At 55.5% G+C, this 16,426-nt stretch overlaps 1 protein-coding gene across 3 annotated transcripts in view; it reads left to right on the top strand.

Annotated features, from left to right (window-relative positions):
• The window catches only part of DNMT3A (DNA methyltransferase 3 alpha), a 95,698-nt gene that overhangs the window by 31,505 nt on the left and 47,767 nt on the right, over positions 1-16,426 (top strand). For all 3 annotated transcript variants that reach the window (XM_045549183.1, XM_045549182.1, XM_045549184.1), the window contains exon 3: positions 7,130-7,234. In XM_045549183.1, the coding sequence (XP_045405139.1) occupies positions 7,130-7,234 (105 nt within the window). The remainder of the gene's footprint in view (positions 1-7,129; positions 7,235-16,426) is intronic.

Genomic DNA, 16,426 nt, shown 5'->3' with positions numbered 1-16,426 from the left:
CCTGCGCACATTCGGTAGGTTTGTGATGAAAACAGCTGACCAGGACCTACAGTTTAGGCTTCAGATTCTCTAGAATTTTCTTAAATTAGATATATGTCAAATTTAGTTTACCTTACAGTCAACCCAGCCTTGGGTGGGAGTTGGTTGGACTCTGGAGACAGACCTGTGTTTGAACCTGGACTCTGCTCGGTGACTTGGCAACATGGCTGGGAGCAGGGAGATGGCTCCTTGCTGGCTTGAGGGGTTTAAATGAGGTGGTGTGTGCCTGTGGTTAACACAGGGGCCTGACATGTATTAAGTTAAGTTAGCCCTATAACTTATTTTGGATTATCTGCCTACCCCCCCGCCCCACTCACCTACCTACCTACCTGTGCCTTCGTGGTTTAGGTCCCCTGCAGCCCCATGGATTGCAGGGGTGTGGGAGAAGCGTAGGGAACCACGTGTGGGGTATGAGTGGTGTGGGCTTAGAGTCCACCGAGAGCCCAGCTCGTGGAGGGAAGGTTCTCTCTCTCTGAGTTTGCAGTCACACGAGCCCTGAGGTCCCTTTACCCATTGCACAGAAGCAAAGCCAAGGCAAGTGGCGGAGAGACCTAACTCCTGATGGTGGGGGCTGTGGACAGCTTCCGGGGCCTGGGTCACTCAGGTCCCTTCTGCTCTTGGTGGCGAGGTGAGGAATGGAGCCCAGCCCTTCTGAGAAGGTGGGTCCCCCAGGGCCAGGGCGGGAAAGGCCAGGCTCAGCTGTGCAGAGGGGGAGAGGGTGCGGAGCTGGAGCATTGTCCCGGGACAGTGGTGAGATGGACCTTCCTTTCTGGCACCTGGGCTTGGCACGAGCCTGGCCATGCCCTGAAGCTGCCTCACCGGGAGCCCGGGCAACTGGGGATCTGCCTGATGAGGTCACCCCACTTAAGGTTTGTGGAGCGTGGAAGGGCAGATAAAGGAGTTCCCTCTGCGTGGCAGTTAACTCACTCCGTCGTCATAGTAAGTCAGGAGGCGCCCGCTGTCGTCATCCCCGTTTTACAGATGAGGAACTGAGGCTTAGAGAGGTCCTACAGCCACAGAGTAGTTTGATCTGGATCTTTCCCTCTACAAATTGAGGGCTGTCAGAGCCGGGAGAGTGGACGTGAGTGGGTTTGGTGGCCGTGGGCATGGCCGCAGGCAGAGCGGCGGCGCTCTCTGCTCTGGGCTCATCGTGGTGCCAGGTACTTACTTGCTTACATGTTGTCTTTCCCTCTGAACTGAGTTCCCTATTAGCTTGTCTTTGTCTCTAGTACATAGTAGGTGCCACACCCCTGCGCCTGGCCTTGTGGTGGCACCGAGACTGCAGAGGTGAGCACGGCTGAGGTGTGCCGCTTCATGGGTGCGGGGTGCTGCCCACCCGTCACCTCCAGAAGACAGTGAGGCCCCAGCGTGGCAGGCTATGGGGAGGGGGCCTGGGGACCACACGGGCACCACCACTTCCAACCATTTAGCATTTCTGGGGCCCCTGCTGTGTGCAAGTACCCAGGGGCTATGGGAGACCCAGAGGGGCCACTGACACATGGCCTTCGCCTTTCATCAGGAATTATATATGAAGACAGCTAAGCAGCCAGTGAATACTTGTTGGATAGTGTTGGCTGAGATCAGAACAAGGAGGGGGCTTTGGAGGGCTCTGGAAACGCGGGCATCTGCCTTGATTCCCGGCACCACTGCCTGGCTGCTCACACCGTCCTCAGCCTCTGCCCTCACCTCTCGAGCCTCCTCGGCAAGGTCAGCCAGCACGTCTGTACGTGTGCGTGCGCGTGCGAGTGTGTGCACGTGCAGTGTGTGGGGTGTGCAAAGGTGGCTGTAGCTCTGCGGAGTCTGGTGCTCAGGCGCGGCCCAGGACCGGGCGCTGCCTGTTGCAGAAGCCAATTTATTTCACTGAATTCCACGACCACAGACAGTCCCTGGGAGGCCAGCCAGCCAGCTGGCAGAGGCTGTACATGCTTCTTGTCCCAGGGGGCCCGGGCAAGTGGCTGGCTAGATCCGGCAAGTTCATCCCCTCGACTCAAGCACCAACTTGAGACATCTGCTCAACGGATGCTGGGTCAGTAGCATCCGGTTCAAGGGCTGAGGCGAGCACGTGTATCAGGCAGGCCATCTCTGGGTGAGGGCCTCATGGAACATCAGTCTCTTGGGGGGAGGGGTCCCGTGTCTAGGCATGGCCAGCCGAGTATGTGTGTGTCTGTGTGCATGTGAGTGCCAGTGTGAGCCTTTATCTTGGATTGCCCACGTCCTTATGTTGTCACTGTGTGTCTGTCAAACGTGGCATGCTAGGGGATAGTGGCTTGCTGGAGTGGAAAGAACCATGTGCTGGGGACCAGAAGGTTTGAATTTTGGTTCTGGAGGCCTCCCCTCCCGGCTCTCTGACCTTTGCAGCCAGATAACCTCTCTGAGCTTCAGGTTTCCCACCTGTGTAATGGGAAAAAATGATTCCGGCTCTGCTCTCTGTAAAGTGTAAGAATAAAATGAAATAACATACGTGAAAATGCTTGTTAATTACTACGTACGGTACGAATGTGAGAGATTATTATCATCATAGCCCAGCGCATCAGAATGAGACATTGTATGTGGCTTAAAATAATCCATCCAGTGAGCAGTGTTGAAATGTAGGTCAAATCATAGCCTCAGAAGTTTACGGAGAGGCTGATGGGAACCACCTAATCTAACAGGCCATGAAATGTGAAAGTGCTTTGAAAGCTGCCAAGAATGACATAAATATAAAGTGACAATTATGTTTAAGTCTAGAAAGTACATTTTAGTCATCTTGTTTCCTGATTCTGGAGTCATAAAGGCCCAAGTGGCACCGGAGCTTCACATATGGTTGTCTTTGTGCGGGTTTGTGTATTTTACGTGTGCCTCTGCTGTGTGTGTGGGTTTGGTTATTTATTGAGCATGTACTCTGTGCCAGTCACTCATCGGGTATTTTGTGTGCCTGCCTTGTGCGAATGCATCAGTCTAGACATTGTGGATGTCACCATCAGCCAGACACGGGCATCTCCCTCAAGGAGCCAACTGTCGCGGTGCTGGGTCTCGGGCGCTCTGGGAGAGGAAGGGTCTTTCAGCCCAGTCTAGGCAGGGGAGGGGAGGAGGGGGCTCAGGGCAAGGGGATCCAGGAAGCGGGGCTGAAAAAGTGAGTAAGGTTTGCTGGTAAACCTGAGGGGAAGGTGGTCTGGGCAGAAGGACCGGTCTGTGCGGAGGTGCTGAGGAGGCGTGCAGTCTGCTTTTGCACATGGTGCAGTCCACAGGGACCCCTTGTGGAGAGGAGGCCAAGGCGATCCAGCCAGATCCTGGGGACCCTCCTGCACAGGGGCCAAGGAGCTTGGCTTGATCCTGCAGGCCCCTGGGAACCCCCTCAGCGAGGGTTTAAGCTCTGCTGCAGAGTGACATAATCAGCTTTGCATTTTGGAAAGAGCACGGAGCCCCAGTGCTCCTGCGTATCTTGCTGCAGCAGCGCCCACCAGATGTTGGGCAGTGAGTGATAGCTGCACATGTAGGGCTGTGAGCTGGGATTTGCAGGGAGGTGGGGAGGGGGGATGGGGATGGTGGGGTGGGAGGGATACACTTTGGTGAAATGTTCTAATCAGGATGTGTGGAGCCGGGAGGACGTTAGCAATTCTTGAGAGACGATCGTGTGTCAGCTTTCACTATATTATCTCATTTAATACTTGCACTACCACTGTGAAGTAGATATCGTCCCCATTTTGTAGATGAGGAAAGCAGGACTCAGGTTCAATAGCTTGAAGTTACTAGTAAGAGCAGAGCAGAGCAGAACTCCCAAGCCAGCTCTGCCCTCTCACGAGCCCGCCGATCTAGAATTTCTGCCCCCCTCCCCCGCTGGAAGCATGGACTAATTCAGTCCCCTTAGATGACAGATGAGGAAACCAACCTGGGCTCAAATCTGTTCCTGCTAAACGTGTTACTGTTTCCCAGCTGCTCCAAGTCACTGTGGATCAGATTCTTCTCTTTCAGAGTATTAGCAACGCCTCCTAATGCAGTGCTACTTGCAGATTTGATAAGCATATTTTAAATTCCTTTGCTCAGCCCATCAGCAAAGACATTGACTAAAACAGACCCCGTGACAGATGCGAGAATGAACCACTCGCTACGCCTCCGTGGAGCCGTTGAGGGGCACGGCCGCGCCATCTGCTCACCCTTCTCGGTGCATTAGCCCCCTGCCTCGGCAGGGTGAACCTCAGGCAGGCCGGAGCAGAAAGCATCGCTTCCGCTTTGCCCTGCCACTTGTCGCTCCATCACGGAAGAATGATACAGTGGTGGAAGATAACATGCTCTGCACAAAGCTGTGCTTCGGAGCCAAATGGGAAGGGCCAGGGCCAGGAGTCCTTCAGACCTGGGTGTGAATCCTGACCTGTGCTTGCGTGGGTCTTGGTTTCCCCAGGCACAACCCAGGAGTGCGTGAGGCCCGAATGCTGGACCCACCAGAGAGCACCTTGCACCAGGCACAGGTGCAGGCTCCTCATGCACGTGGCTCCTTGCCTGGCACTCCCACACTCTCTGGACCCGTCAGACCTGGAGGGGTGGCCTGGCATCCGGGGGTCTACCCCTTCCTCCTGGGCTGGGTTGCAGTGAATCGAATCCAACATGGAAGAAAGACGTACTGATCGTGTATGGTAGGCAGGCCCAGCACGCGTGGCGTAGGTGAGGAATTGCAGCAAGTCTGCACGTGGCAGAGGGGCCTGTCAGGGCCCCTGGAGGCTTTCTCCACATGTCTGATGGAAGCCAGTGCCTACCGTGCCCATCCTGAAATGTCAAGTGTGCTAACTGTGGCTCCTTTTGGCTAATCAAAGGCTCTGTTTGGCTTTCACATCTCTGGTTAGTTCAGAACAAAAGTTAGAAAATCAAACGAATCCCTCTAATAAATGCAACTTGTTAAAGAAATAGTTCAAAGCCCAGAATTTCTGGAGGGTAGGAGCTGTTCCAGAATCTCTTCTAGGCTCTAGAGATTCAGCAGTGAACAAAGTATGCAAAAGAATAGACCATTTGTTCACCTGTCCTTTCAAAAACCTGAGAAACAGGCAGAATGGACAGCTTCATACCCATTTTACAGATGAGGAAACTGAGGCCCAGAGAGCCTGCATCTATACCTAGGAAGTGGACATGCTGGGCTCATAGGCACTTTGCTCTTTCCGTGACCTCACACAGACCCAGATAGTTTTATAAATGCTGATCAAGATGGTGCTCACCTGGCAGTGGTGGAATCAGACCAAAAGCACCATCCAATTTAAACCTTCACAAATACTAAGCTGCATTGGTATTATTTCCTCTCTGTGTGATCAAGTGATCCTTTCTCCCACAGGGGGTCTGTGGGGTCTTCAGAAGACAGTCCAGAACCAGCAGGCCTGGCCTCCCACAGAGCACGTGCCCTTGGGCACCCTGAGCCCTCAGGGAGGTTCCCACCAGTTGGCTGTCCTCCCCACCCCTCTGCCATGCTTTCCTGAAAAGAGCCCCTCCAGGATCTGTGGTCCCAGTGCCAGCCTCTTCCTCCACAGACGGCACAGAGCTCCCCTGTCCCCGGGCTTCCTTTTCAGATCCTTCCGTGGCTGTGCTCCTCAGATTGTCCTCTTTAGCCTTTCTCCAGCCCCTCATTCTGCACACCTTAGTGACAATGCTCTCAGAGGTCAGCCGTTGCAACTCCTAGCCAGCTCTTTGTCCTGGGTGTCTTTGTGCGGGACGACTGGTCTTTTGGGCTGGCAGCTCTAACTTCCTTGCTCCCACTGTACACTGGCGTCCCCCCCTAGACCTCTGACTGGTCTCTCTCCATCTCCTGTATGAGCTCTGCCCTCCCCAGCTTGCCCACGGCCACCACATGGTGTAAGGCCTGGTGCCTCCGTTCATCCCCGTGTGCATCTCTTCAAGGCTCTGATGGTCTGTCCCACAGACAAGCCTCAAATGGAAGGATGGAGGGGCCACTGATGCCCTTCCTGTTGTCCTCATGTCTTCAGTTGGTCGCAGTAGGTTTCCATTTGCATGTCCCTGAAAATTAATGTGGCAAACCACAAGGTATTTTACAATCACAGAAAATGAAAGTTGAGTGGGACTTGGCCATCTCAATCAAATCTCGAAGGGACCTGTGCACCCTCTTCTGCTCCATCCATGACACCAGCCTTGCTCTGGGTTGGTGCCCTCCCCGGGAGGGCTGTGGAGCCATCTTCGGCTCCTGACATCATGCAGGGTATGACGAGCAGCCTGTTGTCCTTCTGCTAGGCCAGGGTCCCTTTCTCTCTCCTTCCCCAGCATCATTTCTGCTGGTGATTAGTCATGCTGGAGCCCGGCTGAGTCAGAAGGGACTTGTGGGTGGTTTGTGGCCAGGCTGGAGTACTTGAGGCAGGACTTTCTAGGTTTATGTCTCTGTGCCCCAGGAGACAAGCATCGTAGGGCCCGGCCCTGTGCAGGTGCTGTGTGAGGGCTTGGCAATGAAATGAACTTCTCCAGAACCTGGTGAATTGGGGGGAGCAAAGAGAGCCAAGACATGGTCCCTGAGATGCTCCTGTGGGGTGACAGGCACCTGCAGTGCCAGCACCACAGGGCAAAGGCTTCGGGGCAGGGATAGTCACAGCAGTTGTCAAAGTCCTCCATTTTCTACCGTCGTCCTCACTTCAAGTACTGCGTGGACTTCAAGTGGACATCGCTAAATGTAATATTTTCATTTGATTATATTTTTTGCAATAAAGGTGATTCATTAAATAGATCACTAATTTTTGTGCTTGTGTACAAAAATGTGTTTCCTATAACCTTCTAACTCAAATCCTTTATCAGAGCTTGTGTGATGAGTTTGTGATGTGGAAAATGTCACTGGGAGGGAGAAATGCCTTCCAGGACAGTGGGGTCTCCCCCGAAGTCCTCCAAGGATGTATTTAAACAGGACGCTAAGGGGTGCCCCGAGCTTCACCGGGCAGGATGGCGGGGGGGCGGGGGCGGGCAGGCGAGCATCCTGCAGCGGTGGCGGGCACAGCCCTGGAGTGGGGCTCGTGGGGGTGGGATGGGAGGAGGCTGGGGCCAGAAGGGAGGCCAAGGCCAGCCCGGAACAAGCCTGGAATGATTTGCCTCGTGGGTCGGCCCCTGGCCTCACAGTCTGTGTCTGTGCCCGCAGGACGGAGAGGAGCAGGAGGAGCCTCGTGGCAAGGAGGAGCGCCAGGAGCCCAGCACCACAGCACGGAAGGTGGGCCGGCCTGGGCGGAAGCGCAAGCACCCCCCGGTGAGTGTCCTGCCAACCCCTGGCATGCACACACGTGCTTTGCTCTGGACGGCGGTGATGTGTGTCCTTCAGGGACCTGGGGAACATTAAGACTGGGCGATGGGACGTGTCCCTCCCGGTGTCGAGCTCCTTCCTACTCCCCATTCTTTAAGCCCCACAACCACCCTCACATTTCCCTGCTTTCTACATCCGGAACCGGGGCCCCGGAGAGGCCAGGCGACTTGACTGGTGTGTCTGGGAGCTGAGACTTGAACCAGGCCTCTGACCCCAGCCTTCCTCTGGAAGGGCAGCGAGAGAGCCTCCCAGAATCCCCAGGCTGGCTTGAGACTTCCCTGGCCATGCACCCAACCTGGCCTCGGCCCCCACCTGGAGAGCCTGGAGGAAGGGAACTGAGGCCTGGGAGTCTAATCAAACAGTAGAGGAGAGATGCAGTCTGGCTGGTCCCCCCTTTGGGAGAGAAGAGAGCCAGGATGCTGTTGAAGTCCTACAGGGGTGTAGGCGGCAGGACCAGCCTGCAAACCCCAGGCTCCTGGGAGCCAGTGCCGGGAGGTGACGAGGAACTCTGGGGGGCAAGGTGGTGGGCTGAAGGAACCTGCCTCCCCTGTGCCTTAAACTCAGCGGTGGAGCAGTAATTGCTTCCCACCACAAAGGACAGCTGGCTCCTTTCTTTTAGCCCCTTCCAGCTGAGAATGGTAAACTTGGAGCAAGAAGGTGAGCGGAGCCAGGGGCTCGGAATTTGCAACGCAGCCCTTCAAGGAAATGCTCTAGGTAGGGCAGGGGCCCAGGATTTCCTCCCTTGGGGTGGAGAGTCGGGGTGAAGGGGACCAAAGTGAAAGGGGAGTGGGGAGGGACAAAGGGGGAAGGTTCTTAGAGGCGGGAGGTTGAGAGCCTGCTGAGTACCGAGGTGCATCACTGCCACTTCTGCCTGAAGATTTGGAGGGGCGGGACCCACGTGGAGTAATTTAACTGGTAATTTTAAACATTTTAATATTAAAGCAAACGTGGATATTTTATGGCTTAGAATGAAAAACTCACATGACACTGAAAGATAAAACAGGACTTCAAAGGAATTTCCTGCATGTGGCAGACTCTGCAGGTTGCACCTGTGGATTCTCGGGTCCCCTGCTCCCTCTTCTCCCATAAGGGCAACTTGGCGGAGAAGGCTGGGGGTGCAGGCTGGTGTCAGAGTCCACTGTAGTCCCACATGTGCATGAGTGCCGAGCTGCTCTCCTGGGGCTTGGCAGCCGTGATCTGCAAGCAAAGTCCTCCTGTCCCCGATCCAGTTGCTGGGGACAAGAGCCACCACCTGTAACAAACAGAGACCCGGTAACCCTTAGACTCACGTTTGTGAGTCTCTGGAACCCGAGGGAAGACATATCACTAAGAGGCAGGTGAAGCCGAGGGTCAGAGGGTGGGACATCAGAGGACAATGAGAGGAAGCAGGGGCATGGCTGAGCTCGTGGAGAAGGAGCTGTGGGTCATACATCCCTGGCCTGGAGCAGGCTCCAGTATGGACGGAAAAACATTATCTTTGGAACAAAAAGACCTGGGCTCCAATCCCGCTGTACCAGTGACCACCTGTGTGACCTTAAGTTGCTGCTTGGAACTCAGGTTCCCCTTCTGAACGATGGAGGTGATAGGGATGCTTTGGGTTCAGGTACCAACAAGCTGCGGCACAGGCCGGGCCTGCTCCTGCTAGGCCAAGCCTTTGCTCTTCAGGAGGCCACGGTAACCGCAGCTTGACAGAGGCAGCAACACCTGCATTTAATGCTTCCCAGCTATGTGACCTTGAGCAAGTTACTTAACCTCTCTGAGCTGCTTCCTCATTGGTAACATATGGCTCCCAGTAAAACCTGCCCTGTGCACCTCCCGGGGCACCTTGCAAACAGCAAAGTGGAGTCCAAACGTGCAGGGCTGGCAGTATAATCAGCCTGGGGCCACTGCAGGGGCCAGCGTCCACTGGCTGGGGTGCAGGCCTTAGGGGCGGGGGCCCAGCCTCGGCTTCCCAGCAGCCCTGGTGGGTGGCGGTGCACATCCTACCAGTCACCAGTCGTGATCTGGATGTGGTCCAGCCTGAGTCCCAGGTTACACCTGCAGCTACCTGGGCTCTCAGGAGAGGCCCCAGGGTGGGAGGGAGTGGAGGAAGGCAAAGCTGACTGGGAGACCACTGTTGAGAAAGGGACACCTCACACATTGTAGGGACAGAGAAATCCTGACCCCAGAGAGCAGCCGGCACAGCTCTTCCTGGGAGCCCACGTGGGGAGATTCCTGCTGCAGCCAGCGGTCAGCCGGAGGGTTCTGGCTGGAGGCCTCGGCACTTGGCGGGGCAGGTACTGGTCCCGGCCTCCTCCCCTCCCCGGCAGCAACGCAGCGGGGAGGGCTCCTCAGGGACCAGTTGCAGCTGTGGCCCTGGGAGTAGATCACCCAGGGAGCTTTAAAGCAGCTGAGTGTGCCATCTGGCTAAGCCTACGGAGGGGAGGGAGCTTGGCTTAGGTCCTGACAGGTGTGACTAGGGGTTGGGGGGGGACACTGGGAAGTGAGAGAAGAAACCCTGGCTGCAGGCTAGGGGCTGCCTCTGGGCCAACATTGCACAGCCAGCACCAGAGAGGGACAGTCAAGGCACATTCACCAGTGTCCTCACTAGCCCCAGCCCAAGAAATCCTGGGCTCTCTCCTTTTGCCCCCGAGACCTGTCTGTCCCTGGGCACCTTTGGCCTCATGGCTGTGTCCTCACCCTACCAGCCTCCTCCTGCCCCAGCGTGCCCAGGCCAGTGCGCGCCCCTCAATAGCAAACACATTGCACGTACTGAGCTCCCGTCGTGTGGGGGAGCCACGCACACAAAGACTCACGTTTCATTCGAGTGTGCTGCAGAGAAAGGGCCACACGAATCACAGTCAGTGAGGTACCTGGCATGTCTCTCTCCAGGGACTCCATTTCTTAGGGGACACAATCTGCAGTGTCCATCTGCATTCCAGCTCCTCACCATCCGACCTCTCCTTCCACTCGGGCCTGGTGACACCAGCCCTTGGGCCGTAGAAACCTTGTCTTCTTGCTGCCCCCTGAACACGCCAGCCATTTCCCTGCTGCCCCTTGCACGGTCCACAGCCTGCCTTCCTCCCTGCCTGCCCAGGGCCACAGCCCATCAGAGCCTGGCTTGAAAAGGAGGCCCAGCTCACCCACTGTACCCATGCTGGCCTCTCCCTTCTTGAACTGTTCATAAAATTAATAAAAATGAACTCCTGAGATATCAAAGGCAAGTTACAGGTCCACTGATCACCCGCTTGGGCAGCAGTGGTCTGCAGCCCCCACCTTGAGAAGCACTGATTGTCCCCTGTCCATATGGAACTCTAGTATTTTCAGAAGCTTTTGTGTCAATGGAATATTGTCGCCACATCCACGAGTGTGATTTCGTATTTTATAAACGTATCATTTCTCTGTGGGTTGAGAATTTAAAAATCCAAAACCAAAACCTGACCTTTCACCCCAAATCGTTTGAAAAGCAGGTTGAGAGAGCTCATCTTGGTGCCACCCCCACTGCACAGTCGCTGAGCTGAGCCACTCCGCATTTGCCCACCTCACTGAGAACAGAGACCGCGAATAAAGGCTCATAGCTGGACAGCACTTTATTGCCTTCAAAGACCTGTTACAACGATTACCTTATTTGATGCTGACAACAAACCTGTGTGAGGGAGGTGAGGACCACTGTCGGCATCGTCCCCACATTCAGAAGAAGAGACTGAGGTTCAGAGAGAATGATCAGGGTGTGAACTCCACACCTCCCAACTGCAAAGCACGTGTGTGGCGCTCTTTTCTCCTCACCACTGCAGCCAGGGGGTCTGGCTGCTCGGCACCTGTGCAAAGGTTCTTTTTAAGTTAATGTGTGAATGCAGGGCTGTTTGGAAAAGTGTGTAGAACTGGTCCAAAAATCACACAAAGAAAATATAACTGAGGACCGCAGCTGACCCAAATACCAGGGAGCCCGTGTGTCAGTGGGGGAGGTTGCGGTGGTCCAAGGACTGCGAGGTGGGCCTGCTTAGCACCCAGCACCCGGCAGCAGCCTGGGTTGTCGGTGGCACTGGGCAGCGAGTCAGGATGCTGCCGTCTGAGCGGCAACAGGAAACAGGAAGCAGCTGCGGGGCTGGGCGGGGCTTAGGAAGGGGGCTGGCACCTGGGCCAGGGCCTGCAGGCTGGCCAGGGCCGGGACAGGGAGGTGGAGACCAGCGTGGGGGCTGAGCCTGTGTGTGGGTGTGGGTGTCGGGGCTGAGAGGAAGGGGCAGCTCCTGAAGACATTGCAGGGTGACAAGTGAGGGTGTCTGAGGCTGGTTCCCGCCTGGTCACAAGCCCAGCCCGTCCTGCAAAGGCCTTTGTCCTTCGTGGGTGGTTCCAGTCAGGGTGGGAGGGACAGTTTCCGCCCTTGCCTACCGGACCCTGAGAGGTGATGGGCCCCGCAGGGTCTATCCCCTGTTTACTAGCTGTATGTATTTACTCATTGAAGATTTATGCCCACCAACTTCCTCCCGTGTTATTTTTGCTCAGAGGGAGCACTCTGAGGTCACCTCTTGCTAAGAATAACCCAGAAAGGGAGGGAGGAGGGGCTGGGAGCTGGCACTGAGCTCAGCTGAGCCGAAACTAGCATTACTTGCGCCACGTCTGACCCTCCAATGGCACCCAGGAGTGAGTTCAAGAGGGCGACTGCCTCACTGTGGAGTTAAGACTTGGGGTATAAACCGGGAAGTCAGGGAACCGTTTTGCTGCAGCTTAAATCAGCTGGGCACAGTTTAAGGCAGCTGTCGGGGGTTTGCAGCATTGGCTAATTTTCCAGCCTAATATGACCTTTTGATTCTTCTCCAAGTTAAGACAGAGCTCAAATCCCCTCCTTGTTTCCAGATCAGAACTGCTCGTGCGCGAACCCGTAAAGCCTTGACTCTGTGAATCACCGTCTGCTTGTTTGTATGCACGAAACTTCTGGAGATAGCATCTCCCGTTCCTGGGCTTCCGCCCTCCAAGGCGGCTTTTCTTCCCGTGAGTCTGCCTCAGTCAGTACTCGCAGCTGCCCGCTGTCTCGTGTTTAGGGAAAGAGGACTGTCATATCGCTCATGAGGTTAGAGACTTTTAATTGTTCCCTGCAGATTCATCTGCTCCTTCCCCAACCTGAGCAAAGTGACACTGGCTGCTGGTCAGGAGTCTGGGTTTACAAGTGTCTTGAGACTGCTGAGGATGCTGGGGAAGCCGTTGGAGGAGGTGGGGCCTGCCTGGGCCTTAAAGGCAGGTGCCGTGGAGAAGCCAAGGGAGAGTTGAGAGGCCATCCCTCCGAGGACCGCATGGCTCTGAGGGGAGGCCCTGAGGCCTGGCTGGGTGGACTGGGGTTTCATTTACAAATGTTTTCTACCTTGCTTGGAAAGGGAGTTTGCAGGCAGCCTGAGGGGGTTTACTCATTATCTTCTCTGAAAAGTGTTATCTGGAAGGTTCTGAGGAGGAGGACATAAAGTGCTGGGAGTCGTGTCTGGGAAACTCACTCTGGCACCCACGAGCACAGGCAGATGCAGGGAGATGGGGCCCGCGGCGGGTGGCAATGGCGGGACAAAATTGGCAGGGCCTGTGCTGTTGGCCATTGGCCATGAGGGAGAGGAAGGGACAAAAGGAGACGCAGCAGGCCCCAGTGACACCAGCAGGGACCAGAGACTGAGGCTTCTGGAAGGAGCAGGCTGGGCTGGGGCCCTTTCAGGAGCCGCTTTAGATACCTGGTCCTACAGGGGGAGCGTTTAAGGTAAATCTCGGGGTCTCCATTTTGTTTTTGCAAAACATCCCTGTTTATTCTCATCCGTCCACGTTCCAGGGCCACCTCCAGCGAGTCATTCATTCGCACAGTCTCAGCCTCCGTGGTCTTCCTGGGGCCACGTGAGCTTTTCTAGAGCCCGGGCTGCACCTGTGTGGCTCCTGCTGCTGCAGGGACACGCCGGCACACGCATCCCAGCAGAGCTGTTGGCACGGGTTTTCTTTCATCATCCCCACCTGGGGAATTTTGTACGTTTTGGTTCTCCCACCTCAAGAAAGACATAAGCGAGCTGGCAGAGCTCCAGGGACGGGCAGCTAAATTGACCAAGGGGGAGGCAGGGCTGCCAAGTGAGGACAGGTAGACTAAAGAGATTATGTCTCCCCAGTCTGGGGAGACACAGGCTCAGAGGGGATGTGATTAAGGCTCTGAACTCATGTCTGGTGGGGGTTGGGGGAGGACATCCATTAGAAACTTCAGAAAGGCAAATGAAGCACAGAAAAGCAAGCATTTTCCATGGTGGAGTCCCTTCTTACCAAACCTGTCACCGTAGGGATGGTGGAGATTGAAAACAGAAAGAACTTCAAAAGAGATTGACTTAAATACGTGGATCTTCTATACATAATGGCTTTTTAAAGGGAGCCTCCAGCTCACTCTGAAATCCTTTGAGGTTGACTTGAAAGAGCACAGCCAGGCCCTCTTCCAGGTGGACAGGTGTCCCTGCTGGAAACAGAACCCCGAGTGGTTGGCCACTCGTGTCCATTTGCCACAGCTTGCAATGGCCTGGCAAGGCCACGGGCTAAGTGCTCTCTAAGGCTTTGCTGGGCCCAAAGCTCTTTCCTTGGACACAAACAGGTGGAGAGACCTGTGGGGAGAAAGTAGAGGGTCCAGCTTCTGGCAGAAGTAGTGGTGAGGGCAATGGTGGGACCTGGAGGGGTGCCCAGGCTGGCCTGAGTGTTCAGAGTTGGCCCTGTTTGGCCTCTGGCTCTGCTGTCCCTGACCCCACTGGTGGCCTTTTAGCTGCTCTACTGGGAAGAAGGAAATTGGACGAGTCAGGGTCCTGGTTCCAAAGTGGTGGAGCCTGAGTCCATTCACCCCAGGAAGGCTGAGCAGGAGGCCATTTGGGGACCTCTCTTGGGAGAGGGCAGGGGGCTGCCAGCAGGGCTGGGGGCGGGCAGTCATGGCCCAGTGCCAGTGCCTTGGGGGCAGAGCTGCCCTGCTTATGTGGACATGCAGCTGTTTCCTGGAACTAGAGTCAACCTGGAAAAATCCAGGCTGGGTGAGGGTGACAGGCCTGCAGGAGCTGAGGAACTGGAAGGAGCAAGGAGTGGCGGCGTGAGTAGCCGGGACTTGCTGGGCTGTTTCTGTTTTCGTTGCTTGGCATCCTTGTGCATCTCTGTCCCGTGGCCGGCAGTGAGGGTGTGTGGCCGGCTGGTGCGTACCTCCGTGTGTCTGTGCGTGTGACTGTATGTCAAGAGGCTGAGGACCAGGCACAGTGGCTCACGCCTGTAATCCTTGCACTTTGGGAGGCCGAGGAGGGAGGATCACTTGAGGCCAGGAGTTTGAGACCAGCCTGAGCAACATAGCGAGACCCCATCTCTACAAAAGTAGAAAAATTACCTAGGTGTTGTGGTGCGTGCCTATAGTCCCAATTACTCAGGAGGCTGAGGCAGGAGGATCACTTGAGCCCAGGAGTTTGAGGCTGCAGTGAGCTATGATGATGCCACTGTACCCCATCCTGGGCAATAGAGTGAGACCCTACCTAAAAAATAAAAAAAAAAGAAGCTATGGCTGGCCAGACGTCTGGGTTACCAGAGCCCCATGGAGGCCTTGAAGGCACCATGGCAGGCCCAGCTCTCTGTGGTGACTGAGACAAGGCCACCCCCATGTCTGCTGGGGTGGGGTCTTGAGTAGAAGGCAACAGAGGCCCCAGGCAGGGGAGGAGGGAGGAGGGCATCTGCCCAGGCTGCAGCCTGGAGAATGGGCTGTCGAAGCCCAGGTGCCTGGGCACCATCCCCCTGGTTTTGTGACCCCCACCTCTCCTACCCCAGGTTTTTACTTTTTTGTGTAAATAAAGCAACTCTTAAAAATCACTTCCCCCTATTAAGACTTGGCCCCACCTGGGGTGAAGGAGAGGTCAGGGGTTCTGGTGCCTGGACCAGACTTTGAGCACAGGGGGTGGTGTCAGGGGCCGGGGACTTGGTTTTGGTCTGGACAGGTCACTGCAGGAGGCTCCTTGCTTTGCCTCTGGCTTTTCCTCGAGCTGGCATTGCCAGCACCCTCTTCCTGGCCCTTCCGGGGCTTATCCAGCCTCCTTTTCCTTCTTGGAACCCTTGGGATCTGGGAGCCCCGAGAGGAGTCAGCCTTCCAGTGCCTGTCCTGTGCCTGGTCCTCCCAGAAGCTTTACCCCAGGCGGGTGTGACCCAGGCAACCTCCGAGCCTTGTTCCTCCAAAGAGTGGGGATGACACTAGCTACCTCAGGATCACTGTGATAATTAAATGTTTGAATTTTATAAGCATAGTGTGCCGGGTCCTGTGCGCGCTGGAGAGCTGGAGGTGGAGAGCAGCTCACCGTCCGGGAGGGAGACACACAGTAAACAAGTAATTAGGTTCCCTTCGAGCTCGGTGCAAGGAGGAGGGGCGAGAAAGCGCCTTGTAAACACAGCGGGCTGGGGAGGGGCCCTGCCTGCCGGCGGACTTTACCCCTCCTGAGGGCGAGGCGGCAGCTGTCCACACCTGCCCCTAGAGGGGACTTTGGGAGCTGGGGGCGAGGCTGAGGCCCCAAAGCCCAGGCCCAGCACAGGCCCTCCCAGGTGTGTGAGCGTGAGAGAGAGACACACAGACTTTAAAATGTTCCTTAGAGGACAGAAAGTGTTAAATAGAACAGTGGTCACTGGGGGAGCGGAGCGGGCAGTGAGTGTCGAGTGGGGACAGAGTTCCTGCTTGCCATGATGGAAAATTTCTGGAGATAGATGGTGGTGATGGTTGTACAACAATGTGAATGTACTTAATATACACCTAAAAATGGTTAAAATGGTATGTTTTATGTTATGTCTATTTTAGTGCAATTGATTGAAAGTTTTTCTCAGATGTTCCTTAGATAAAGGCAGTGCCTGGTCATTGCCCCTCCCCTCAACCCAGGGCTTTTCGGACACTATTAACGTTTTGGCTCAGCTGATTCTTTGTTGTGGGGCTCTCTGTGTCTTGTAGGGTGTTTAGCAGCTTTCCTGGCCTCTACCCACTAGATACCAGCACCCCCTCCATGTGACAACCAAAAACATCACACGTCGCCAAATGTCTCCCCTAGTTGACAGGTCCTCCTTAACCTGCTTGGGATGAGCTGCTCACAGGAGAGGCCTGAGGAGGCTGGTGGGCAACAGAGAAGCCGGAGTGGGGGTTGGGGGTCTTGCCCAGATGGA

The sequence above is a fragment of the Lemur catta genome, chromosome 4, assembly GCF_020740605.2.
Source record: "Lemur catta isolate mLemCat1 chromosome 4, mLemCat1.pri, whole genome shotgun sequence".
Lineage (NCBI taxonomy): Eukaryota > Metazoa > Chordata > Mammalia > Primates > Lemuridae > Lemur > Lemur catta.
This window is presented reverse-complemented; position numbering and strand designations above follow the sequence as displayed.